The sequence below is a fragment of the Sarcophilus harrisii genome, chromosome 3 (genome assembly GCF_902635505.1).
Source record: "Sarcophilus harrisii chromosome 3, mSarHar1.11, whole genome shotgun sequence".
Lineage (NCBI taxonomy): Eukaryota > Metazoa > Chordata > Mammalia > Dasyuromorphia > Dasyuridae > Sarcophilus > Sarcophilus harrisii.
The window spans coordinates 248,880,728-248,908,719 of NC_045428.1; the positions used below are offsets into that span (position 1 = coordinate 248,880,728).

Consider the following 27,992-nt stretch of genomic DNA (forward strand, 5'->3'; position numbering starts at 1 on the left):
TTGGAACTATACTCAAAAAGTTATCAAACTGTACATACCCTTCGATCCATCAGTGTTACTACTGGGCTTATATACCAAAGAGATATTAAGAAGGGAAAGGGACCCACATGTGCAAAAATGTTTGTGGGAGCCCTTTTTGTAATGACTAAAAACTGGAAATTGAAGGGATGCTCACCAACTGGATATTGGCTAAATAAATCATGGTGTATTAATGTTATAGAATATTGTTGTTCTGTAAGAAATGACCAGCAGGATCAATACAGAGAGACTTGGAGAGATAGACATATATGAACTGATGCTAAGTGAAATGGGCAGAACCAGGAGATCATTATACACTTCAACAACAATACTATATGATGATCAATTCTGATGGACATGGCTCTCTTCAACAATGAGAGGATCCAAATCAGTTCCAATTGATCAGTAATGAACAGAACCAGCTGCACCCAGAACCAGCTACCCTTGGAGATACTCTGGGAAATGAGTATGGACCACAACATAACATTTCCACTCTTTCTGTTATTGTTTGCTTGCATTTTTGCTTTTTTCTTCTCAGGTATTTTTATTTTCTTTCAAAATCTGATCTTGCTCTGTGCAACAAAATAACTGTATAAATATACATATATACATATGCTGTATTTAACATATACTTTATACATATAAATATACATATGCTGTATTTAACATATACTTTAACATATTTAACATGTATGGGACTACTTGCCATCCAGGGGAAGGGGTGAAGGGAAGGAGGGGAAAAGTTGAAACAGAAGTTTTTGCAAGGGTCAATGTTGAAAAATTACCCATACATATGTTTTGTATATAAAAAGCTATAACAAAAAAAGAAAAAAGAAAAAAAAAAGAAAATAAACAATAAAATAAAAAATATATGCACCAAATGGTGTAGCATCTAAATTCCTTAAAGGAGAAGTTAAGAGAGTTACAAGAAGAAATATACAACAAAACTACAATACTGGGAGATCTCAACTTTGCACTCTCAGAACTAGATTAAAAAAAAACACAAAATAAACAAGAAAGAAGTTAAAAATGTAAATAGAACACTAGAAAAGTTAGGTATGATAGATCTTTGGAGAAAACTAAATGGAGACACAAAGGAGTACACTTTCTTCTTGGCAGTTCATGGAACTTATACAAAAATTGACCATATATTGGACAATAAAAGACCTCAAAATCAAATGCAGAAAGGCAGAAATAGTAAATGCATACTTTTCAGATCATGATGCAATAAAAATTACATGCAATAAAAAGCCAAGGCAAAATAGACCAAAAAAAGTAATTGGAAAATAAATAATCTCATCCTAAAGAATGAATGGGTGAAACAGCAAATCACAGATACAGTTAATGATTTCATCCAAGAGGATGACAATAATGAGATAACATACCAAAAGTTGTAAGATGCAATGAAACTGATAATAAGGATAAATTTTATATCTCTAGATGATTACTTGCATTAAATAGAGAAAGAGAAGATCAATGAATTGGGCTTGCAACTAAAAAAGCTAGAAAAAGAACAAATTAAAACCCTCCAATCAAATATCAAACTTAAAATTCTAAAAATAAAAGGAGAGATTAATAAAATGAAAGTAAAAAAAAACTATTAATACATAAAACTAAAAGTTGGATTTTTGAAAAAACCAACAAAACAGATAAATCTTTAGTTAATTTGATTAGAAAAAGGAAAGAGGAAAATCAAATTGTTAGTCTCAAAAATTAAAAGGGAGAACTTTCCACCCATGAAAAGGAAATTAGAGTAATAATTAGGAGTTATTTTGTCCAACTTTATGCCAATAAATTTGATAACCTAAGTGAAATGGAGGGATACGTACAAAAACATAGATTGCCCAGATTAACAGAAGAGGATATAAATTACTTAAATAATTCCATTTTAGAAAAAGAAATAGAAAAAGCTATTAATCAAATCCCTAAGGAAAAAATCTCCAGGGCCAGATAAATTTACATGTGAATTCGACATTTAAAGAATAATTAACTCCAATACTATATAAACTATTTGAAAAAATAGGGAACGAAGAACTCCTACCCAATTCCTTTCATGACACAGACATGATATTGATACCTAACCAGGTAGGACGAAAACAGAAAAAGAAAATTATAGACCAATCTCCATAATGAACATCGATGCAAAAATGTTAAATGAAATATTAGCAAAGATATTACAGAAAATCATCCCCCAGATAATACATGACCAAGTAGGATTATACCACGAATGCAGGGCTGGTTCAATATTAGAAAACTACTAGCATAATTGACTATATCAATAATCAAATTAACAAAAACCATATGACCATCATATCTCAATAGATGCAGAAAAATAATTTGATAAAATTTGACATCTATTTCTATTAAAAACACTAGAGAGTATAGGAAAATAAATGGACTTTTCCTTAAAACAGGAGAATCCATTTAAAACCATCAGCAACCATTATATGTAATGGTGATAAACTGGAACCATTCCCAATAAGATCAGGGGTAAAACAAGTTGCCCACAATCACACCATTACTATTCAATTTTGTATTAGAAACGCTTAATTTGGCAATAAGAGATGAAAAAGAAATGAAAAGAATTAGAATAGATGATGAGGAAATCAAATTATCACGCTTTGAAGTTGATATAATGGTACATACTTAGAGAACCCCGAAATTCTATAAAAAGCTATTATAAATAATCCACAACTTTAGTAAAGGTGCAGGATACAAAATAAATCCACATAAATCTTCAGCATTTTTATACAGCACTAACAAAATTCAATAACAAGAGATACAAAGAGAAAATTCATTTAAAATAACTGCTAATAGTATAAAATATTTGGGAATCTATCTGCCAAGGGAAAGTCAGGAATTATATGAGCAAAACTATAAAACACTTTCCACATAAATAAAGTCAGATCTAAATAATTGGAAAAATATCAAGTATTCTTGGATAGTTTGAGCAAATATAATAAAAATGACAATATTCCCTAAATTAATCCATTTATTTAGTACTATACCAATCAAACTCCCAAGAAACTATTTTACTGACCTAGAAAAAAATAACTAAACACATCTGGAAGAACAAAAGGTCAAGAATTTCAAGGGAATTAATGGAGAGAAAAGCAAATGAAGGTGGCCTAGCTGTACCAGATCTAAAACTATATTATAAAGGAGTGGTCATCAAAACCATTTGGTACTGGCTAAGCAATAGAGCAGTTGATCAGTAGAATAAGTTAGGTTCACAGGACAAAATAGTGAATGACTATAGCAATCTAATGTTTGACAAAAGCAAAGACTCCAGCTTTGGGGATAAGAATTCACTTTTTGTCAAAAGCAGCTAGGAAAATTGTAAACTGGTATGGCAGAAACTAGGCATTGACCCACACCCAACACCATACACCAAGATAAGGTCAAAATGGATTCATGATCTAGACATAAAGAATGATATTATTACCTCTCAGATCTATGGAGGAAGGAATTTGTGACCAAAGAAGAACTAGAGATCATTACTGACCACAAAATAAATAATTTTGATTTTATTTAGTTAAAAAATTTTTATACAAACAAACCTAATGCAGAAAATATTAGAAGGGGAGCAATAAACTGGGAAAACATTTTTATATTCAAAGGTTCTGATAAAGGCCTCATTTCTGAAACAGATAATGGACTCAAATTTATAAAAAATAAAGCCATTTTCCAATTGATAAATAGTCAAAAGATATGAATAGACAATTTTCAGATGAAGATATTGAAATTATTTCTAGTCATATGAAAAGGTGCTCTAAATTACTATTGATAAAAAATGCAAATTGAGACTACTCTGAGATACCACTACACACCTGTCAAATTGGCTAAGATGACAAGAAAAGGTAATGAAGAATACTGGAAGGGATGTAGGAGGACGGGGACACTGATACATTATTGGTGAAGTTGTGAACAGATCCAACCATTCTGGAGAGCAATTTGGAACTACACTCAAAACGTTATCAAACTGTGCATACCCTTTGATCCAATAGTGTTTCTACTGGGTTTATATCCCAAAGACATCTTAAAGGAAGGAAAGGAACCCATATGTGCAAAAATGCTTGTGACAGCTTTTTTTTTGTAGTGGCAAGAAACTGGAAACTGAATGGATGCCCATCAATTGGAGAATGGCTGAATAAATTTTTGGTATATGAATGTTATGGAATATTATTGTTCTGTAAGAAATAACCCACAGGATGATTTCAGAGAGGCCTGGAGAGACTTAGATGAAGTGATGCTAAGTGAAATGAGCAGAACCAGGAGATCATTATACACGGCAACAAGACTATATGATGATCAATTCTGATGGACGTGGCTCTTTTCGACAATGATATGATTCAAACCAGTTCCAATTGTTGAGTGATGAAAGCTATCTATACCTAAAGAGAAGACTGTGGGAACTGAGTGTGGTTCATAACATAGCATTCTCCCTCTTTCTGTTGTAGTTTGCTTGCATTTTGGTTTTTCTCAGGTTTTTTTTTCTTATTGATCCAAGTTTTCTTGTCAGCAAGGTAACTGGTTAAATATGTATACATAAAATGGATTTAATATATTTTAATATATTTAATATGTATTGAACTACCTACTACCTACCATCTAGGGGATGGGATGAGGGGAAGGTGAGGAAAATTTGGAACAGAAGGTTTTACAAGGGTCAGTGTTTTAAAATTACCCATGCATATGTTTTGTTAATAAAAAAAAGGGGAAAAAAAAGAAATGACATCAAAAGATGAACCCTCAGATCTGAAGAACCTAGGATGTCATGTTCCATAGGGTCAAAAACAATCAGACAAGAATGAAGACTGAACAATGCCACATACATATATATAATATTCATGTATATATACATATACATATATACGTGTACACACATATATAAATAATAATCCTAATAAAGAATGCTCACAAACATAATTAAGTATATATGAAATCAATGGAAGTTTTTTTTTTCACTTTTAGTTCAAACAGAATATACAAGAATTTTTTTAATGTGTGAAAATGTTCAATAATATCAAGCTAGCACAAATAGTCACTGCCCCATTTCCCATTCCTGAAGTTAACATTGTTAAGAAAGTTTATGCAAACTACAGATATTATTGTTTTGTGCTCTACTTTTGGAAATATTAAAACAACTAATTGAAACCGTAGGCCTATTAAATATTACCAAGTGTGTAAATTAAAATTTTCAAGCCTAAGACATCTATAGAAGTGAAAATGCAACATATCAATATCAATGAAGATACCACATCCTTGGCCACATGTTTATTATTCCTCTTTTCTACTCTACTCTCTCCCTCATTACCTCATTATAGATATATGTCATATCCTTGTATTGCTCAGATACTCTAGGAGAGGGGCAAAAGAAGGAAGATACCCTTGATACCCTTCTCTGAAGATTTGCTTTATTTTGCAATGATAGTGGAGAGTCAAGTTGAGATCCTTCTTTTTTGCTTTGGGGTTTAACATTTAAAATATCAGGTTACTGGTTACCATTCATTGCTTATATTTTTGCTGGTCCAGGTAGAATTTTAATTGAGGCTCTCTAATTACAGAATATTTTCTTTCTCTATATATCACACCTCACCCAAGACTAGCAGTAGACAGAGTGAACAGTCATCTGGGTAGAGTTTTAATATTCACTTTTACTTATGGAACCAGGTATGAATCCTGGTTCTGCAATTTTTTAGCTATGTGTCCTTGGTCTCATTCTATAAAATTAGAGTGTTGAATTAGATGGTTTCTAAAGTTCCTTCCAATTATAAACTAGGATTTTATAAATAGAAAAAGCAGGATAGTGATATTAAAGTATTTTCCTAGGGGTTAAACAAAGCTACTAATATATTAGGTCACAATTTAGTATCAGAGAATGTAGCATCAAAGAAATGATGTTTTCTTTTGGGGTTGTTTTTGCACTAAGAGGTAATTTTTTCCAATTACATATAAAGATAGTTCTCAACATTTATTTTTTAATATTTTGAGTTTCAAATTTTTCTCCCTTCCTTCTTTCTCTCCCTTCTCCCCAAGACAGCAAGCAATCCAATAACAGGCTATACTTATATGATCATGTAAACATTTCCATATTAGTCGTGTTGTGAAAGAAGAATCAGAATAAAAGGGAAAAAAACACAAGGAAAAAAACGTACTTGATTTTCACACAGTGCAAATGATAAATTTTTAATGAAATGTTAAAAATGATGGAAAAGAAACACAAAATATAAAACATCACAATTGTATAGAATTTAGTGATTTTGTAAGGAATGGGAATCTAAAATAGTAACAAACCTGATTATATTCCACAGGATCTTTAAAAATCAAAGTTTCAATTCCATCTTTAATAAAGAAGATAGTGCTGCTTCAGAAGAGAAAATCCATAAACAATACCCCCTTTACAAGGGACTGACGACAACATACACAGAATGAAGACCAACAAAAAAGACTCCTTCATTCTACTTTTTTTTCCTACTAATATTCCTACATCCACATCTGATCATAGGATGTATAGCTGGAAGGCACCTAAGAGATTGAGATCATCTAGTCTGGCCGCTTCATTACAAAGATGAAGAAACCTAGCTTCAGATAGGAAGTAACCTGTCCACAGTACAAGTAGCAGAGTGAAGAATTGCCCTATATCACAATGTCCCACACATCCAAAAGCCTTCCCCTGATCCCTGTCCCTGTACCAGATGTGACCTTTTTTTCCCTACAAATTCCATAAAACATTTTATCTGCATCTCTAATTATGCACTTAATAGGTATTATAGTTGGCTGTTTATTTGTCCTATCTTCCAGTTAGACTGAACATTCTGAGAGCAGAACTTTTGCCAGTGTCTAGCACAAAACATACAGTAAGCATTTTTAAAATGCAGTTTAAATTTGTGCTTTATAAGCTAATTAAGATCACATTATGTAGTATGAGTATGTCCACACTACACAAAACAACAAATGACCTAGCATTAAGCATTCCATACTCAAGTACTATAAACTTAATAAAAACAATAGATAGATACTCTCCACAGGAATTGATGTCAAATTCAACAAAGAATTGGAGATATAGCAAAAGTTATATATACTTCAGGGAGACTATTATTCAATGTAAACTGAGCTTCTAATCATCTAATTTTCTTATTCAATTACTTTCAAGTTCCCTTCCAGATCTCCTGACAATTTTAAAAGACAATTATTTACAAAATCCAAACATAAAAAGCACTAAAATATTCATTACAATCCTCATCATTCTGTCTTCTGTTTGCAAAAATGCTATGAGTTTAAGACATTGCACTCCTAGAATACAAGGACTCAAGCCTTTTAACTCTCTATAAAATATATGATCTAATAAATATCACATATAAAGAAGTACAAAATAAATCCTGTTAGAACACAGAGATTTTCTTTATTAATTTCAAGATATTAATTACATTTGCAGCATGTTCAGAGTTTTTTGAGAAAGGATCCTATTAATTGGACATTTGTCACCCTGATGTGATCTGTTGAAAGAGGGAGAGGGAAAGGAAAGGGAAGAAAGGGTTACATCCCATACATGTCTAAATACATTCTCAATATTCCCAACTATATGCAATCAATTATTTACTTACATAAAATATGAAAATCATATGAACTCAATGCAGTAAAAGAAATGCAGAAAAAAACAAATGTCAAGTTTTATTACATACAGAGCAAATTAATGAGGATAACAAAAAATGGGAGCAATCAATTTTGTAGAGGCTATGAAAAGACTATGAAAAGGCAGGCTAACATACCAACTGGTAAAAGCCACCTAACTGATACAACCATTGTGAAGTTCAATTTAGAATTATACTAGAAACCCAGCAATCCCAATACTGGGTAGTCAAGGACAGAAAGAAAAACCTAGAAAGTTCTATACTTCTATACATCAAGAAAGAAAAGAAGCAAGACCAAAAGAATAACAGAGCAATGACAATACAATACAGCTTAAATGAGATCACTAAAAGGAAATTAAATGTTGAGTAACTGAGAAAACCAGTGATGGTCCCTTAAGAAAAACGGATGGTAAAACTTAAAGGAGAAGACCTAGTTTTCTAGTCTTATTTTTGGCATCTAATAATTATGAGACTTTTGGCAAATCACTCACTAAGCTTCAGTTTCCTTAGCTATAAAAAATACGATGGTTTAACTATATTTTCTAGAGTCTATTCCAGCTCTATATGATCTTCCTCCTCAAGGCAGAAAGACAGGGGACTAATGGAATAAAGAGTATTATATACCTTTTTTCTGACTTGATCACTATATTTTGTGCTTTTTCTTTTGTTATAACATTGGGTTTAATGGGGAAGAATGCTCTTCCCCTTTCCCAAGAAATTGCTGTGAAGTAAAAGCAGACAACATGAATAAAACTTATTTTAAAGTAAAAATTTACTGAGCATCTACTATATGCTTAATGCTCTGACAACGACTTTCAAAGAAGTATAAGATGGGCTTCTGGCATCCCTCAAAAAATCTAACCTTTCTAGCCAGGGAAGTAAAATAAAGATAAAACAAAAGCAAGTAAGTAAAATTAAATAATAATAACTTTAAGTGCCAGAGGATTTCAGAGAAAGAGATCATGAAGGACTGGAGAAATCAAAGAAATTTGGAAATCATAAAAAAGATTCTGACTTTAGAGCTGGGAGGGACCATAGAAAGATGGAAGAAAGATTATGGCTATGGAAGAAGTAGCACTTCTAGGAGAACTTAGAACTGGCAAAGACGGGTTCAGCTTCTGCTTTTGATACCAGCAAACTTTGTGTTCATGGGGCATGTTTCATTGAGCCTCAACTTCTTCATGTATAAAATGTGGATAATAATATTTCTGTAGTTCATTCTTTTCAGTAATGTATGACTCATTGCCACTCAATTTGGAGTTTTCTTGGGAGAGATACTGGAGTGGTTTGTCATTTCCTTCTCCAGATCATTTTACAAATGAGGAAACTGAGGAAAACAAGGTAAAATGACTTGACCAGGATCACACAGCTAATAAGTGTCTATGGCCAGATTTGAAGATTTCTTCCTGGCTCTATCCAGTGTATTATTTACCTGCCTTAATAATATTTATAATACCTGTTTCTAACAGGGTTGTGAGTAAATCATTTTTAAAACCTTAAATAAATGCTAAAATTTCAGTTATTTCATTTTTAGGTAGGGGAAAGGAGAGAAACCATCCAGGGTAAAGGAAAGCTGAATGAAGGCATGGAAGTAGGAAGAATAAGCATAGTGGATTTTTGAAGGAATAAACAGACAGGACAGAGCAAATCGTTCCATAAAGATAAGCAATTAAGAAATACGGTTAAATTATCTGAATTTTGAGAAAAAATTTCTGAATTTTGTGAACAGAGTCTGGAAAATCTCGACTACTTAGAGCTGACATAATGCAGGAAAGATTTAAGAACAAATTTATCTAGGAGCAATAGATTGCATGGGTTGGAATGAGATGAGGATAGAGTCACAGAGGTCAGCTTAGGTGATGCTGAAATAATAAAGGATTGGCTTAAGGTGAGAGAGAATTGAAAAGAAAATAGGATAATATAAGAAATATTTTAAAGGAAGAAATTTAAGAACTCCATGACTGATTAAATACAACTAAATTTAAGGTTTAATTCTATGTGAGTAATAGCCACCGCAATGTAACTGACAAAAACAAAAAAGCAAAAACAATGGGAAATTGGGTGGAGGGACTACTCTGTTTTGGAGGAAGAGATGATGTTTTGTCTTCTGAAATAAATTTGAGATGCCTTGGAAAGATACAAGTATTCAGGTCTCCAAGGCAGCTGTATATACAAAAGACAAGACCTGACGTAAGATGACAAGACCTTGATTTGAGAGTCATCAATAGAAGCTGACACAAGGAAAGGGCTTACCTTCTAGGCAAGGGAATAGAAAAGAAACAAAGATCGGTAACTGAGTCTTGGGAATGCCTAAATTTTTTGCTGTGGGAAGAATAGGAGTGGTTATAACCACTGTTTCTATTTCTAAGCAAAGAAACAGAAAAGGCCCAGATGTAGAGTTGGAGAAAAACAGAACCAAAGGAGTAGCTTCAAGAAGGAAGAGAGACCAGTGATATTATCCTTTCAACAGAGTTCTAAAGTTCAAAGCTGAGAGTATATTTTGAACTATTATTATTCAATTTGGAAAAAAAAATTTCAAAAACGAAATTAGACTTAGCCCCCCCCCCAAAAAAATGACTTAAGTTATTTCCTTTGCAAAAATTTTCCTACTCAATATAGAGTAAGGTGTTTTGGTTTTTTTTTAAATTAGTGGGAAGCAATGGGAATGTTTATTATACACCAATCATCTCTTCTATGTATACCTGGGGACAAGCTTGTCTGAGTCTCAATTTCCCTATCTATAAAAGTTCCATTTTAAAATGACAAAAACTAAGAACATGGATATCACCATAGGACATTTTTTGCATATGCAAAGTGTTTCAAAATCATTTAAAATCCTATTGTGTAAAACCTATCTTTTATCAAAATATACAAATTGTCAAAGTGAAATTTGTAAAAGCATTCATCTGGTAATGCTTCTAAATGGTATCTTAGGGACTCAAACTAATTGCTGCTGGGGAAATACATAAACTCATGGGACACTGCTTAGTAATGAAAAGATCTGTTCTTGAATTTACAGATTTGATGCCAGTAAAACTCAGTCTCTCCTCATAGATCATCAGGAAAATACCTTACAAAAGATACACCTGATTTCTGTTTAGTTCTAGTTCTACTCTGGAAAGGTTTACCATCTTCAATATCTCCACTTAAAGTCACATGTAACAGATCAAAAAAGGCAAAAGGCCCTAATTTTTTTCTATCTGGTGTCGATGTTGGAAGGAAACTATCCTCTGGTGTAGCATAAAAATGACTATGCAGAAAGATCTTTCTAGTTCTTTCTTTCTTCTCTCTCTCTCTCTCTCTCTCTCTCTCTCTCCCCCCCAATAATAAACCTTGGTACCAGGAAGGAGAATAGGGAGAAATAAAGAAAAGTGGTCAAACAATTAGAAACAAGATCCTTAATGATGCTACAGAAACAGGTCCTAAAAAACATGAAATCCAAGAACTAATGCTTGAATTACAAAGGACTGGCTGGCAATAGATAATGGGGTAGACATTCTTCTAGATGCCATCCCATGTCTCTTTAAGAGATTCTACAATTACCTTTTTTGGTGAAGACTAGATTAAAAAGCCTACATACGTATTTTTTTCAGATTAAAGAACATAGAAACTATTATTATTTGATACTTCCCTCCCCCCCAATACAAGGGTTAATAGCCATCTGCCATTAAAGTCAAACCTAAGTTTTTAATAAAGCATTACCTGTTATATACAATGGCCACTAATAACAAAGTAGTTTGATCCTGATGATCCAAAGTATCGATGTCCAATTTAAGTGAAAAAGCTGTTTCTGTGATTAATTTGGGAGTAGCATATGGAGTCTCCCCAAAGGATACTACAAGATGATAGCATCTCTATGACTCCCTGCAACCCCATCCCCAGACTTTCTTTTTAATTAGTTGCTATAGGTAAACCTTTAACAAGTTCAGCAGACCCTCCTGTGGGCTTGGGAAGGAATAAATGAGTATCCAAACTTTCATACTGACCAGCCCACAAAGATGTCACATAGACCCAATTTCTTACTTTAAGTACAAGCATTTTATCAAGAATTGACAGACCATTTAGGATAATGGGGCTAAAAACCAGTTTCCTAAGTTAGGTTCCTCTCTGAATTGAAAAGTATTTTGATTTCCAGCACTGAAAATTCTATAAGTAAATTCAGAGATCATAAGGGAAATTATCTTGTTAACAGTACTGAGAGCTTTTATGAATAAGTCATCTGAATTAAGGAAAACAAAATAACACAGTCTAAATACCTGTTGATATCATGTTCTTTGCTAGCCCTTCTACTCTTTTCCTGAGAGTGCTTAAATTAAGGTGGCATAAGTAAAGAAAGGAGCTGCAATAGAAATCAGCAATCCTTTAAGAATTAAAGAGTAGGTTTTACCCATTTGCTTCTTCTTCTTAAGGGTTTCAACCTCTTCCTAGGACAAGAGAACTTAAAAAAAAATAAAAAAAAAAAGGCTCAGAGCAAAGGATTTTACTTAGAGTGCTTAAATTAAGGTGGCATAAGTAAAGAAAGGAGCTGCAATAGAAACCAGCAATCCTTTAAGAATTAAAGAGTAGATTTTACCCATTTGCTTCTTGTTCTTAAGGATTTCAACCTCTTCCTAGGGCAAGAGAACTTAAAAAAAAAATTTAAAAAGGCTCAGAGCAAAAGATTTTACTGAGAGTGCTTAAATTAAGGTGGCATAAGTAAAGAAAGGAGCTGCAATAGAAACCAGCAATCCTTTAAGAATTAAGAATAGGAAAAAAAAAAGAATTAAGAATAGGTTTTACCCATTTACTTCTTGTTCTTAAGGGTTTCAACCTCTTCCTAGGGCAAGAGAACTTAATACTTAGAGTGCTTAAATTAAGGTGGCATAAGTAAAGAAAGGAGCTGCAATAGAAATCAGCAATCCTTTAAGAATTAAAGAGTAGATTTTACCCATTTGCTTCTTGTTCTTAAGGGTTTCAACCTCTTCCTAGGACAAGAGAACTTAAAAAAAAAATTAAAAAAAGGCTCAGAGCAAAGGATTTTACTGAGAGTGCTTAAATTAAGGTGGCATAAGTAAAGAAAGGAGCTGCAATAGAAACCAGCAATCCTTTAAGAATTAAAGAGTAGATTTTACCCATTTGCTTCTTGTTCTTAAGGGTTTCAACCTCTTCCTAGGGCAAGAGAACTTAATACTTAGAGTGCTTAAATTAAGGTGGCATAAGTAAAGAAAGGAGCTGCAATAGAAATCAGCAATCCTTAAAGAATTAAAGAGTAGATTTTACCCATTTGCTTCTTGTTCTTAAGGGTTTCAACCTCTTCCTAGGGCAAGAGAACTTAAAAAAAAATTAAAAAAAAAGGCTCAGAGCAAAGGATTTTACTGAGAGTGCTTAAATTAAGGTGGCATAAGTAAAGAAAGGAGCTGCAATAGAAACCAGCAATCCTTTAAGAATTAAAGAGTAGATTTTACCCATTTGCTTCTTGTTCTTAAGGGTTTCAACCTCTTCCTAGGACAAGAGAACTTAAAAAAAATTTTAAAACAAAAGGCTCAGAGCAAAAGATTTTACTGAGAGTGCTTAAATTAAGGTGGCATAAGTAAAGATAGGAGCTGCAATAGAAACCAGCAATCCTTTAAGAATTAAAGAGTAGATTTTACCCATTTGCTTCTTGTTCTTAAGGGTTTCAACCTCTTCCTAGGGCAAGAGAACTTTAAAAAAAATTTAAAAAGGCTCAGAGCAGAAGATAACCACCCTATTGAGCCTTTCCTGATAATATCCCTCCTTTTTCTCCCATCCTCAAATCTTCCCTTGCCACAGAAGTAAAAAGGAGAGAGAGATAAATGCAAAGAAAACTTCTAAAATAGGAATAAAAATGCACCAGCATAGATGTTCCAATGGGGGGAGGGGAACTATAGGATTCCCAAGCAGTTGCATAACCGGACACCCCCTGGGGGGCTCCTTTCCATATATACTCCAGGATTCCAAGGTGCAGCCGGGGCCCTCGCTGATGCCAACTGTTGCTGCTCATAGACACGCATGTGTTACATATGTACTGGGCTCTTGCATGTCTCTAAGGGAAGGGTCACCTCCAACAGCTCTATTGGAGCAGAGGGCACAGAACGACTTAGTCCAAGCCCCACTTTGCACCTTACCCCGTCACTCCTCACTTTGGCTCTGAACCTCAGTTTCCTCATCTGTAAAAAGGAGTGGGCAGGCCAGGGACATGGCTACCTGCCTCAATGTCCTCACTTGTAAAATGGGTAGGTAGGCCTAAGCTGCTGCTGCTTGACTTTCCAGACTCAACTCAGCGATCCCAAGAGCTTGTCAGTGTCAGGTGCGCAGGCTGTACGCTGGGCCGCCCTGCCTCAGTTTCCTCATTTGTACAATGGGCGCGTCAGCCTTAAAGACCGCCCCGGCCTCTCTAAGCCCTCTTCTAGCCCCAAATCCGTCGGTGCCGGAGGATGTTGGGTGGGCTCCATAACTTGCATGCCCGCAGAAGAGTGCACGCCCCCCCCGGGGCGCTGCTATGCCTTAGTTTCCCCCTCTGGGAGACGGGGAGAAGAAAGGCCCCCGCCCCGCAGGCTGGTGGGGGTCTCCCCGCCCCCCCCCCTCCGCCGCCCCGCTCAGGCCCGACTGACCTGAGATGCCTCCCCCTATGACGACCACGTCGCACTTGCTGATCGCGTCGTCCCGACTCTTCCTGGAGGACGGCGGAGTGTTCCTAGCCGAGGACGCCATGCTCACGGCTGTGCGGCTTCCGCTGAGAGGTTCGGTCTGGGGGGACGGGGGGGGGGAGAAAGGTTTGGGCCGGTCGGCGGGGGTCTCGGGATGCGCTCGGCCGCGCCGGGCTGCGGCTCACAGCTCGGTGCGGGCTGCCTGCCGGAGCCAGCCGGCGCGCCAGGGGGGGCTCGAGCGCTCCCGCTCGGCCCGGCCCGGCCCGCCCCGCCTCCGCCTGCTCTGGGGTTTGGCAGCTCTCGCTCCGGCCCTCCCTAGCCGCCGCAGACCCCGCCTCGGCCGATTTCGCCGCCCTCGCCTCCTCGCGGCCTCCCTGGGGCGTCTCGCGGGCCTAGACCTTATAGCCTGAGCCAGGCAGGCGGCGCTGGCGCTGAGCTCCTCGGCTTCACTACCGGCGGCGGGGGGGGGCGGGGGGGGGGGAGGGGCGTGTCGCGCTGAGGGGACCGGGTGTCAGGTAAAGCTGCCCCGGCACGGCCGCGGCGGCGGCCCTATCCTGGCGCGCGTGTCATAGGGAGGCGGGCGGCCGCGCCGGCTCACTCAGGCCCCTACAACGCCGGACGGGCGCCGTCGCTGCTGTTAGGGGCCGGCTGGAAGACCCATGGGGGAAAGCGTGGAGGAGGGGCTGGGGGCCGCAGCCGAGGGAAGCTTCCTTTTGGCACGCGCCACCTGCCCTCGTTACTGAGCATGCCCGGAGTCGGAGGCCGGAGCCTCTCGAAGCCCGCCGAGGGCTCGCCGGGGCGGGGGTCTCTAGGCGACGCGTTAGAGGAGCGGCGGCCTTGTGCCCTGACCGGCCATCCTGGGGAACCCAGAGGACGAAAAATCCCAGGGCGAGGCCCGAATGGGAGGGGACACATAAAAAAGCATAGCCAACCTTGATCTTGACTTGACCTTTTGTCTACACAAAGAGCAGGTTCCCTTTGTGACGTCACTCGCCCAAACCTCCCCCTCCCCCCCCCGCCGGGTACTCCGCCGGGGGAAACTGATGTATCTTGGAAGCAGAACGCAGCTCTGATCTCTATAACCAGGCGTAGGGGAGACTCCACGGCTCGCAAAATCGGTTCCTCCGGCGTGTCCCAGAGGACACTCGTTAGTTTTCCAAATCCACAGATTTAACCCAACTTAATAAAAGATAGTAGTTATCTAATTGTACTCAAAAAAAAAAAAGCCAAAATGAAAATTGGAGTTGAGGGTTTAAAATGAGGATTATGGATAAAGTAGACAACAGGAAAAGTATAACCAGAGCTTTCCATTAAGAGGAAAAAAACAAACCAAAAAAACTATGGAGAGCGAGTGTCCTTAGAAGCAGTATGTGACAGAGATTTATACCAGAGATGCAGGATTATTAATGCAAAGATCGCTGTCAAAAGACTTGGATCCGAATCCCACATCTTCCACTTGACCTTTGACCCTGAGTGAGTTACTTCTCCAGAACTCAGATTTCTAAATTGTGAAATGGCAGGATTATTAATGCAAAGATCACTGTCAAAAGACTTGGATCCAAATCCCACATCTTCCACTTGAGCTTTGACCCTGAGTGAGTTACTTCTCCAGAACTCAGATTTCTAAACTGTGAGATGAGGGGATTATTAATGCAAAGATCACTGTCAAAAGACTTGGATCCAAATCCCACATCTTCCACTTGACCTTTGACCCTGAGTGAGTTACTTCTCCAGAACTCAGATTTCTAAATTGTGAAATGGCGGGATTATTAATGCAAAGATCGCTGTCAAAAGACTTGGATCCAAATCCCGCATCTTCCATTTGACCTTTGACCCTGAGTGAGTTACTTCTCCAGAACTCAGATTTCTAAACTGTGAGATGAGGGGATTATTAATGCAAAGATCACTGTCAAAAGACTTGGATCCAAATCCCACATCTTCCACTTGAGCTTTGACCCTGAGTGAGTTACTTCTCCAGAACTCAGATTTCTAAACTGTGAGATGAGGGGATTATTAATGCAAAGATCACTGTCAAAAGACTTGGATCCAAATCCCGCATCTTCCACTTGACCTTTGACCCTGAGTAAGTTACTTCTCCAGAAGTCAGATTTCTAAATTGTGAAATGAGGGGATTATTAATGCAAAGATCACTGTCAAAAGACTTGGATCCAAATCCCACATCTTCCACTTGACCTTTGATCCTGAGTGAGTCACTTCTCCAGAACTCAGATTTCTAAACTGTGAGATGAGGGGATTATATTCCAAAATCACTCCCAGTCCTACCTGGGAAATCCTTCAGAAAGTTTGGGTGGCATAGTGAATAGAGAGATGGCCTTGAAGCCTGTCAAGCCCTACTTCTAGCACACAATCATGTAACCCTAACTTTGCATCCCAAGCAACCCTCCAAGACTTTATATCAACTGCAGAAATGGTGCGGATATGTATTGCTGGAGGATGTTAGCAACTCCTTACATTGATCAAATAAAAAAATCTAAAAAAAATTTGAGTTTGTGTGACCTCAAATTGCATATTCCTTTTGATGATTCATATCACAACTTGTGTGGGGTTTTTGTGTTCTTCCATAAATCTGCCAATGTTCTGGGACCTTCTTCCATCTCTTCAGATTGAGAGGATATTGGACTCTTTCTTAGGTGTCCATCAGTTATCACTCAATGATCCCAGAAAACAATTGAAGATATATACTACCTCTTAGAAATTTGCTTTCAGTGATAACATTTCCCTCTTGAAGTTGAAATTTATCCCTTTTTCCCATGCTCAGAAATCCCATGGTTATGCATTATGGTTCTGAATCAATAGTTAACTGACTTTTTTTTTAAAAAAAGGAACTTGTAAAATCAGTCAATAAACATTAACACCTAATTTGTTTCATGCACTGCACTAATCACTGAAGATGCAAAGAAAGCTAAACAATCTCTCCTGAGGAGCTCATAATCTATGTCTCTTCAAACTTCATGCCCAATCTGGAGTAAAGTCTACACTTGCCGAAGGCCAATAAAAAAATTCAAATGTTTACCTCTCCATATTTGACTCTCTTCATATACTTGTAAAAAGTTTAATGGAAACATTTTGATGGTAATGAAAATGCAGTTTTAATTAATGGTTCTGCATAGACATTACTAACCATTCATATTGATCCTATGATAATCATGTTGTATTGTTCTGGTGTCTTTTCTCCCAATAAAAATAATTTTTTACTTTATTTTTCTTGGGTTGTTTGGTCTCTTTTCTTTCACATCTTGACTAATATGGAATATGTTTTATATAGCTGCACATGTATAATGTTTATCAAATTGCTTGCATCCTAAATGATGAGGAAGGGGATGGAGGGGGGGAGAAAATGTGGAATTCAAAATTATTTTTTAAAAAATGTAAATTGTTTTTACCGTTATCCTTTCCACATTTCAGGGGTTAGAAGCTTGGCACTTCCATCATCTGGAAAATCTGTGTACAATTTTTTGGCTCTCTCTTTGTATCAGAGAAGTTTGAATTATTATAAGATAAATATATTGATAATATGCAATGCTGTACACACATTTCTGAATGTCATCTTCTCCAAAACTTCCTAAAAATTCCCATTTAATTTCTTATTCCAATGAAAGTCAACAATGTGGAAGGGATATCTGTATATGTACTTGGGGAAAAATAAAATAAATTTTTTTTAAATGTGGTTTTTTTTCTCAATTATAGTACTTTACTCCCTACTTACCTATGAGCAAGTCATTCTCTTTGAGCCTCAGTTTCTTTGTCTGTTACAAGGGGACAATATGCTTGCTTTGCCTATTTTAAAGGGGTATCTAAAACGATATGTAAAGTACTACATAGAAATCCAAAAAGAGAATTAGAGGAAAGCAAATAATCAGAAGTTTTTATGGAAATAGCAAAGTCCTCAGAATAACTAGTCCTTAATTTTCCTTTCTTCTCAACAATTTTCTCTCTTAAGTAGTCCTTGAGTAGATGGCAAACAGTAGGGTTAAACCTTACTCTTTTAATTTCCAATAATCTCAAAGTAGGTTCCCATTCTTCCAATTTTCGTGGCCATCTAATAGCAGTCACTAAACCTTCAGATGCATGTGATCAATCAATAGGAAGGCAGGAAAATGAATTATATCACTGAACTTGTGTCTTTCGTAACATCATCTCCTTTAATATCATCACTCCATCACCTCCTACCACAGGTCTTCCTTCTTTGGCTGCATCCCCTCAATGTAGTTATAACTGACCTGACTAAGGCACCCATAGTACCTGTGCAGCAAAACTCTGACCCCATTCTTTGCCCTCTTCTCCCTATCATCTCATAGATGCTCCAGAGGAGAAGCTCTGCACTTTGGGACAGAGACCAGTGAGTAAGTTCTCCTCCCATGCCAACCATACCCCTCTACACACACACATACAGGAATAGACACTTTATTTTTCAATGGAAAAGAATGAATAATAGGATGAGCAGGCATAGATAGTCTTTGAGGACAGTATTGTTAGAAGAGCTAAGTGGAATCAGGAAGACCCAAATCCAGTCTCAAATACAGAAATACAGACTGAGTAAAGTACTTAATCCTGCCTGCCTTGGTTTCCTCATCTGTAAAATGAGCCGGAGATGGAAATGGCAAACTAGTATCTTTGCCAAGAAAATCCCAAAATGGGGTCACAAGAAGTCAGACACTACTGAAATGACTAAATAATAATGCAATCTTTCCCCCCCCCAAAAAAAAAACTCACCCTCTTTCTAAACTTCCCTATTTTTGTGGAAATTAACATATCCTCTCTTCCTCTTTGGTCCTCATCTTCCTTGTTATCCTTGATTCCTCATATTAAAATGAATTTGCTGTCTTATAAAACACCAATGGTCATGTCTTTCTTAATAAATCGAATAGAACTTTCCTTAATTTTCAGTCTTCTTGACCTGTCTGAGGAATTTGATACTCTTGACTGCCTTATTCTTCTCACAAATATTTACTCTTTCTTCTCTGTGATGTATTGACACTGATCTACCTATTTGGCTTCTCCTTATTCTATTTTTTTTCCCTGAACACATCTGTCATATCACACCTTTACCTGTGGGTATTCCTGAAGTCTTTTGTCTTGGGTCCTCTTCTTTATAAAGTCCTTCACTTGGTGACTTCATCAGCCTCCATAGATTTAATTATTATTCTGTTCAGATGAGCCCCAGGTCCATATGTATCTATCATTAACTTTACTACTACAGCCCCACATCACTAGCTACCTGTTGAACATTAAAAGCTAGATATCTTGAACTCAACATGTCCAGATTCACTTTGCTTATTGAAATCATCCTTTAAAGCCTAACTTAAATACCACCTCCTCCAGGTAGCCTTCCCTAATTCCCTCTTGTCAGCAAAGATTTTCCCCTTTAGCTCTCATCTAACACTATATTTTACTCATATTTAAAGCACTTAACATGTATTATCTATACCTGTAGTATAGCCTGTTGGGCTGCAAGTTCCAATAAAGACAAGTGCTATACTGTGAATTTTATATTTCATTCTTTTCTAGAGCAAAGCTCTGCACACAATAGGCACTCAATAAATGCTTATTGAATGAATGTACCAATGCTAATGGAAATATGGAAAGCTTCTTTGGAAGTTAGGATCCAATGCCACAGTTGCCAACAAACTTTTTAAAGGAAAGAATAAACCTGTTTTATCAGCTCATCCTCAGATGTCTCATTATGACATTAAAGTGATGCTGTCATCTTGAAGATTTTGTCACTGGAATATAAACTCTAGAAAGCCCTAACCAGAATAGACTTGTCAATGAACCATATCTATTTTCCATCTGAGGATCAGTTTAAGTATGTTGAGTAGCTTATCACCAGAGGATTAGGCACAAGCTGAAGATAACTTTTCTGATACATCAATGTATTTAATGAACTACTTAAGGATAGAAGAGGCTGCCTTCATAAAGCATAGGAGCAGCCCCACACATGAAATCATTCACTCTTGAAGTACTTAAAGTAAAAATCTGCATCAAACTCATTAAGAGTATAAGAAGAGACAAGAAAAACAATAACTAGTGCACAATTTACACGTTAATTTTCAAATTGAGCTCAGCATTAGAGTTTCTAAAGAGAATATGTAGAGATTATGTGAAAATACTTTGAAAAATATAAAATGTTCTCAATAATGTAGAATTTTGTTGTTATTCAGACTAATTCAGTGAATCAAATGGTTTGAAAACCAGATGTGATTTTAAACAGCTGAAAGCAAACCTCTTATAATACTCACGCATTCTTTATTTGTGTATATTGCAATCTGTGAAAAAAAAATAACCCTTTAAAAAAATTCTTTTCCTCCAAACTTCCTTCTTCCAAACTTCTTTGTTATTGTTGAGGATACCACAGTCTTCTCAGCCACGCAATTACCCACAACAACATCATCTTTTACTTCTCACTTGAATTCACACCACATTCCATTGGAAGAGTTTAATGATTTCTGTCTTACATCTCTTATATCTCTCTCTCCACTCAGCTACTACAATGTTTCAAGTCCTTATCACCTGTACCCTAGACTGTAGTCTTCTAATTGGTATCTCTATTTCAAATATCTCCCTGCTCCAATCCATCTTCCACTCAGCCAAAGTGATTTTTTTTTTTTTTTAAATAGGTCAGTCCACGTCAACTTCTTGTTCAATGAGCTCTAGGGAGCTGTTACATCCAAGATCAAATAGGAACTCCTCTATTTGACATTTAAAGTTCTTCATAATCTGACCCCTTCCTAACTTTTCAGTTTTCTTACATTTATTCCCTTCCACACAAATTAAAGTTAGCTATCTATTCTTTACACAGGACACTCCATGTTTTGATCCCCTATAACTTGAATGTTTTTGCCCGAATCGCTACTTCTTAGTTTTTCTGGTTTCAGTGGGGGAAAAAAAAAAAAAAACAGTTTTCCTGTTTTTCATATCAAATCCTACTTTCTTAAGGAGGTTGTTTTCAGTACCTCCAGATATAAGAGCCTTCCATTCCGAGATTACCTTCTATCTACTCTGTATATATCTTGAATGTACCTAATTATTACATATTATCTCCCTTTAGAATGTAACCTTCTTGGAAGTTGAAAATGATTGTCATTTGTAAATGTCATTTGGGATTTAACCTTTCACTCAAACACATGTTGCCCAAATAAATTTCTTTTCCTCTTCATCAGCATATAAAAGCCTACATAAGTAAAATAGTTTTTACTCTCTTGGGTTTAGCAAATATTTAGAGAGATACTACTCTAGAAAGAAACTAAGGAAAAGCTTTCTTCTTCAATCCTTCCCATTCAACTTTTCCATTCCCCTTAAAAAAATTGCACTTGAACAGTTACTCTCCCCTCCCTTCCCTCCTCCCCTCCTCCCCCTGCTAATTTTTGACCTTTAAAACTAATACAACATTTCCTGTTTGTCTAGATTTACAAAAGAGGCCCAACTTGTTTAAGGCTCTGAATGTCTTAACATTGTACTTCATCTTTGTGTTTTCATGACAAGGAAATAGTCAGGGTAGGTGCTTCGGGCACTCTCTTTTGCCAATTAGATTATAGCTATTAGTTTGAGGGAAAGGAACATGTCATCTAATCTTTTGTATCTCCCTGGAGTGAAATCCCATACTGCCTGATTTATATATGCATTGTAATCATACCCCTTTTCTAAGGTAGACCCTTGCTAAATTCTTAATAGCCAAAGGATTAAATTAGAGAAGGAAAAAGATGGTGAAATGTGCTGTTTAGAAAAAGGTAAATCAAGAAGAAGTATATTTGGTACAAACAAGATTATCAGATAGGAGCTACAATCAAAGTTTCAAGAAAGATAAATCATTATCTAGTGGGAATATAGTTCTCCTTAAGATTAAAAAGGAGCCTAGCAGGATGGAAATGAGGTAGGAAAGAGTTTGGAACTAGCTTAAATGCTATAACTACAAAATTACTTACCTATATCTAGTTTATACTAAATGTCATCATACTTCCCCACTGTCCAAGTCTCTTTGTCCTTAAAAAAACTTCACTAGATTCCATCATTCTACAAAATTATTGTCATATCTTTCTTAGCCAAACTTCTTGAAAACACTATCAACACTTGCTGCCTTCATTTCCTCTCCTCACATTCACTCTTCACTCCTTACCAATCTATTTTTTCATATGGAGAAATATAGATGTTACAGATATAAACTTATTCTCTTACCTGAGCTTCAGTCTAAAACTAAACTAAAACTGAACTCATTCAATATTCAATAGTCTTGGGTTGTCTGAATCATGGAAACAGCCTCCTAAATATGTCACTCTTTGCCTCAAGTCTCTCCCCATTCCAATCTATCTCTAAACACTTGCCAATGGATTTTCCTAGAAGTGCAACTTTGACCATAGGATACCATACAACAAAATCACCCAAACTATTATCTTTGGGATAAACTAAAAACTGTGTGGATTTTAAGCCCTTCAGGTCTTAGGCCACTTTCACTGGATATTATTCTTTCACTTGCAATGCTATCAAATTAATCTTCTTTCCATTCCTCACCCCAAACATTGCATCTCTCAACTTTGTGACTGGCTCGTGTTCATGCCCAATCCCGTGATAGTACAGCTCCTTATCTTTACTTCAAAATGCAACTCAATCACCATTGCCAGCATAAATCCTTTCTTGGACTTTCCTCGATTTCTAGTGTCCTCATTCCCTAGCTATCTTATTTTTAAGCTTTCTTTGTATATATTTATATATGTATCCTTTGTAGCATATAGTAGGTACTTAATAAATAATTGATTGGTTATGGTCATATAATATTATAGTATAAGGGGGGAGGGAAAGGAAGAACCCTTTACTAAGCACTTTGTCTGTGCCAAGCACTATAACTAACCATTTTACATTTTATTCTCATAATGACCTTGGAAGAGAGATATTATTATCATTCCCATTTTACAATTGAGGAAACTGATGCAAACAAGGGTTAAATAACTTGACTGAGGTCACACAACTAGTGAGTGAGGCTAGATTTAAATTCAGGTTTTAATGACTCATCTAGCCATCTCTAAATTTTATAATCTCAATTACAAATTTCTCCAGGGAGAAAAAAGATCATAAAAAAGGGAAAAGGACCCACATGTACAAAAATTTTTATAGTAGCTCTTTTTGTGGTAACAAAGAATTGGAAATTAAGACAAAGCTCATTAATTGGGGAATAACTGAAGAAGTGGTATATGATTGGTGTAGAATATAATTCTTCTATAAGAAATGATAAGCAGGATGATTTCAGAAAAGCTTGGCAAGACATATGAACTGATGCTGAGTGCAGTGAGCAGAATAAGGTGCAACAATATGTGATAATTAACTTTGATAGATTTAGCTCTCAACAACACAATGATCCAAGACCCAAGACAAATTTGGGATAGCAAATACTATCTAGAACTATAGAGTCTGATTGAAGATCTTATGGTTCTTCATTTTTTATCAATATGGCTTTCACAACATGGCTAGTATTTAATGATTGTATATGTATGTGTATATATGTATATATGTGTGTGTGTGTATGTATATGTATATGTATAATCATTATCAGCTTGCTTGCTGTCTTAGGGAAAGGGGAAAGAAGAGAGACAAGAAAAAGATTTGAAATTCAAACTCTTACAAAAATGAATGTTGAAAATTATCTTCACATGTAATTAAAAAAAAAAACATTTTTAAATGGAGAAAAGAAAAATAAATAAATAAATAAAAAACATTGAGGGGAGGCTTTCCTTCCCTACCTTCCTGTCACAAATGACAAAAAAGAAAGAATAACTTGTATTTATTAACCCTGAAACTTAGGAAGATATAAACAGGTTTGCATAAGCAGATTTTATTATATTTTAGTGAGTAATTTTTTGTGCTTTCAAAGTTAACAAGTGCCATACTGTCTATCATTCAACGAAATTTGTGAAGACTTGTTAGGTTCTACCCTCTGCTCAACTTCCCTTAGGCATGGAGTCAGGATGACCATGGACTTTTGCAAACTATCTTAGCAATACACAGACTCCAGCAGAGCCCACCAACTTGTAAAAGAATAACAATAATAGTAATAAATAGCTAGATATTATATAGGCCTTTAAGATTTGCAGAGTATTTTATTCTATACCTTTATTTGATCTTTAACACAAACCTGTCTTCCTGACTCCAAGTGTACCTCTCTATATGCTTTACCTTTAGCTGCTTTGGGGAAAAGTGAATGGTACACTCGTGTTTGTCACCTAAAGACTTGCTCAGCTAGGATTAGAGGATCCTCTCCAAAGGATTCAGCCACCAGATGTATGAGTTTTGTGGCCACAGCAATTCATGAAGATCACTTACTGACAGAGAACTGATTGTGAAATATGTTTATGGAGAAATCCCACAGAGAGAGGAGGAAGCCATATCTGATAATTCTTTCTTCAGAACACTAATAGGCCAAGTAATTCATCTAGTCTTAGAATAACAGATCTGCAGTGAGATTCAACTCACTAACTACAGAAGCATCCAGTTTCACTTTAGGCTATATCTGATTAAAAGACTTTCCTTAGATGAGGTTTAAGTTTGCCCCTTTGTAACTTCTTTCTATAGGAATGCACATTGGTATCATTATCCATGTATACCTGGTTTCCCACATTACCCTCTGTAAACAAATAGAATATATTTATTCCTTTCCACAAGATATCTTATCTCCCAAGTTTTTTCTTCTCCAATTGATTGTAATCATAGCAGCTATTTTTAATATAAAATTTAATATCAAGGTTTGCAAAGATGTGGACATACATACAGATACATAGAAATCTAGACATTATATCATCTCAAAATACTTCACCATCTTAGGTATCTCATCTAAAATTAAAATCAGCATCTAATTATTCAGGGGAAATTTCAACCCCAATTTGTTCCAGTAAAAGATGTTCTAAAATTTTTTTTCCTCATTTCTCAGAACTTTATTGGAATGACATATACATATCAAGGTACCTTAATTAAATATGGAATTAAACAAAAAGAATTTCATAAATTATTTTCTTTAAGTGACCAGTCTCCTTGTTGCCTAAATAATACAAAGAATACAAGCTTTCACTGTTTTTTACTTGTTAATTATCTCATCCCAAACATTTGATTTTGTAAAGCAAATTGCATTCTTAAAAAGTTCTTATCCAACACACTGTCTCCCTTGTATGTGCTATGATTACATGAGATTTTTTTTGAAAAATGTACACAGGAATAATTTTATACAACAGTTCTCTAATAACTAGCACCAACTGAATCAGAAAATGTGGAGAACTTTACTAACTAAAGCTATTATGGAGGATGTCCTGAATGTTCTAAATTTTTAAAGGAAGAAATGATAGTTTCTGTCTCTGGATTCTGTCTCATAGAAAATGACTCCTTGAAGAAAAAATGTTAGCAATGCAATTCAAATCAACCACATTGCTAATAGTGGGACTAGTAGAATAAGCAAGAACTCAGTTATTATCATGCTTGGTAAATGCTACATTTTCATCTATCTGTCAATAAGCATTTATTAAGCACTTACTCTGTGCCAGGTACTGTGCTAAGCAGTTAAAGAGTTAGACAAAAGTTAAAGAGAAAGGCAAAAATACAATCCCTGCCCTTAAAGAGGACAAATTCCATACATGCTAATAACTATTTAAACAACTATAATTATATATGTAAATTATATGTATAATATATAATATATAAATAACATAATTATAACATGCAAATAACTCTCACCAGAAATATGTAACTATAACAAATATAACTATTAACTATAACTAGCCATAACTATAACATACAATTAACTATAACATATAAAGTGTAAATGGAAAATAATCCCAGAGGGAAGGTACTAGCAGTATGGGGAGTAATGAGAAGAGGACTGGAAAAAACTTCCAACAGTGGGTGAGCCGAGCCCTCAGGGAAGCCAGGGAAGCCAGGTGGCAGAGTTATAGAAGAAGAGAATTTTTGGCATGGGGTTAGCCAATGAAAAACTACAGAACAGAGAGACAATGAGTCATCTGCAAGGAGCAGCAAGAAGGACAATTGGCTGGATCATTGAGTGTGGGGAAGAGAGTAAAGGTAGGAAGAGGAAAGTTGTAGAGGGTTTTATATGCTGAACAAAGGATTTTATATTTGATCTTGAGGAATAGGGAGCCACTATAGTTTATTTATTTATTTATTTTTCTGGGGCAATTGGGTTAAGTGACTTGCCCAGAGTCACACAGCTAGGAAGTGTTAAGTGTCTGAGGTCACATTTGAACTCAGATCCTCCTGACTTCAGGGCTAGTCTCTATCCACTGCACCACCTAGCTGTCCCCACCACTATAGTTTATTGAGAGAGATTATGAGATGAGGATTCATTGTCAAATTTAAGCTTGAATTGGAGAAGAGAGAGTATGTGGTGAAGGCCTATGTGGAAATGGAGAAAAGGGCATAAATGAAATAAAAATGCATTGCTTTCCTTTTCCCATTCATTATCTCATCTTGAATGCTGCCTCTTCATTGGTTTCACCTTTTCATATTCTTTTTAATCTCTCATTTGCCCTCATAAAGGGAAACTTTTAAAGGCTCATAGTCTTATCTTCTCCAATATGAAATCATTGAATTTTAGCTTGTCTTTTTCATTGATTTTTATTTTAGTTTTTTCATTTTTATTAATTTTTATGTCAAATGTCCATTAGGTCTCTAAGTTCTTCATAATTATGATCATAACTTTAATAATAGGTAGTATTTAAATAGCGCCTATTATGCACCAGCAACTGTGCTGAGCATTTTACAAATTATAAATATTTTCTCATCAGATCTTCACAACAACTCTGGGAAGTAACTACCGTTATTATCCTCAGTTTACAGTTGAAGTAACTACCATTATTATCCTCAATTTATAGTTGAAATTGAGACAAATAGGCCTTAGGCAGGTAAAGAAGTGTACCAATTTCACCACCTGTGCACCTTAAAAACATTTCTTCTTTAGAAATGAGTGAAATCTTTTTGGCTCCCAGCTCATGGTAGCAATCCCAAATCCAGGTTTATCCAATACCAGTAGCCACCCTGCAGCATCCGGCCCAAGCCCCAACCTTCATCACCACCGTGCTGCCCAAGTTTATTGTGTTTTTAATGTGCATTGGTGGTGAAGTTGGTGCCATGTCAACTCTGCCCCCAAAATTGTTGTCTTGAATTTTTCTCCCCAAAAGTTTGGTGATGACATCGCCAAGGCAACTGGCAACTAGAAAAGGCTAAGAATTACAGGAAAATTTACCATTCAGACCCAGACTGAGATTGTGTCTTCTGCCTTAGCCTTGAAGATCAAAGTCTTAAAGGAACCTCCTTGGGACAGAAAGAAGCAGAAAAATATCAACAACACAGTGGAAACATCAGTCTTGATGAGATTATCAACATTGCTCAACAGATGAGGCACCCATCCTTGGCAAGAGACCTTTCTGGAACTATTAAAGAGATACTTGGAACAGCTCAGTCTCTGGGCTACAATACTGATGGCAGACATCCTCATGATGTCATTGATGACATCAAGTGGTGCTGTAGAATGTCCAGCAAGTTTAAAATACAAAGGAGACTATTGCAATAAATTAACACTTGACACAAAAAATAAAGAAATGAGTCAAATTTCTTAAATTATGCAAGAAATACATTTTTGAAAGTAACTATTGGGCTCAATTGTATAATACATTATTATTTTGAA

General features: G+C 36.1%; 1 protein-coding gene and 1 pseudogene across 4 annotated transcripts in view; one reads left to right on the forward strand and one right to left on the reverse strand.

Annotated features, from left to right (window-relative positions):
• MAOA (monoamine oxidase A) overlaps positions 1–27,992 on the reverse strand; it is a 178,433-nt gene that overhangs the window by 94,030 nt on the left and 56,411 nt on the right. Inside the window, exons 1-2 of one of the 4 annotated variants that reach the window (XM_031959385.1) lie at positions 15,232–15,298; positions 14,264–14,399 (exon numbers count right to left, since the gene is read on the reverse strand). The exons of 1 other annotated variant lie outside the window; for it this stretch is intronic. In XM_031959385.1, the coding sequence (XP_031815245.1) occupies positions 14,264–14,363 (100 nt within the window). In that variant the 5' untranslated portion in view covers positions 14,364–14,399; positions 15,232–15,298. Of the gene's footprint in view, positions 1–13,777; positions 14,085–14,263; positions 15,198–15,231; positions 15,299–27,992 lie in introns of those variants that run through there. 2 more of the 4 variants (XM_031959384.1, XM_031959387.1) reach the window with 2 other exon arrangements.
• Positions 15,045–27,987, forward strand: LOC100932254 (annotated as a pseudogene).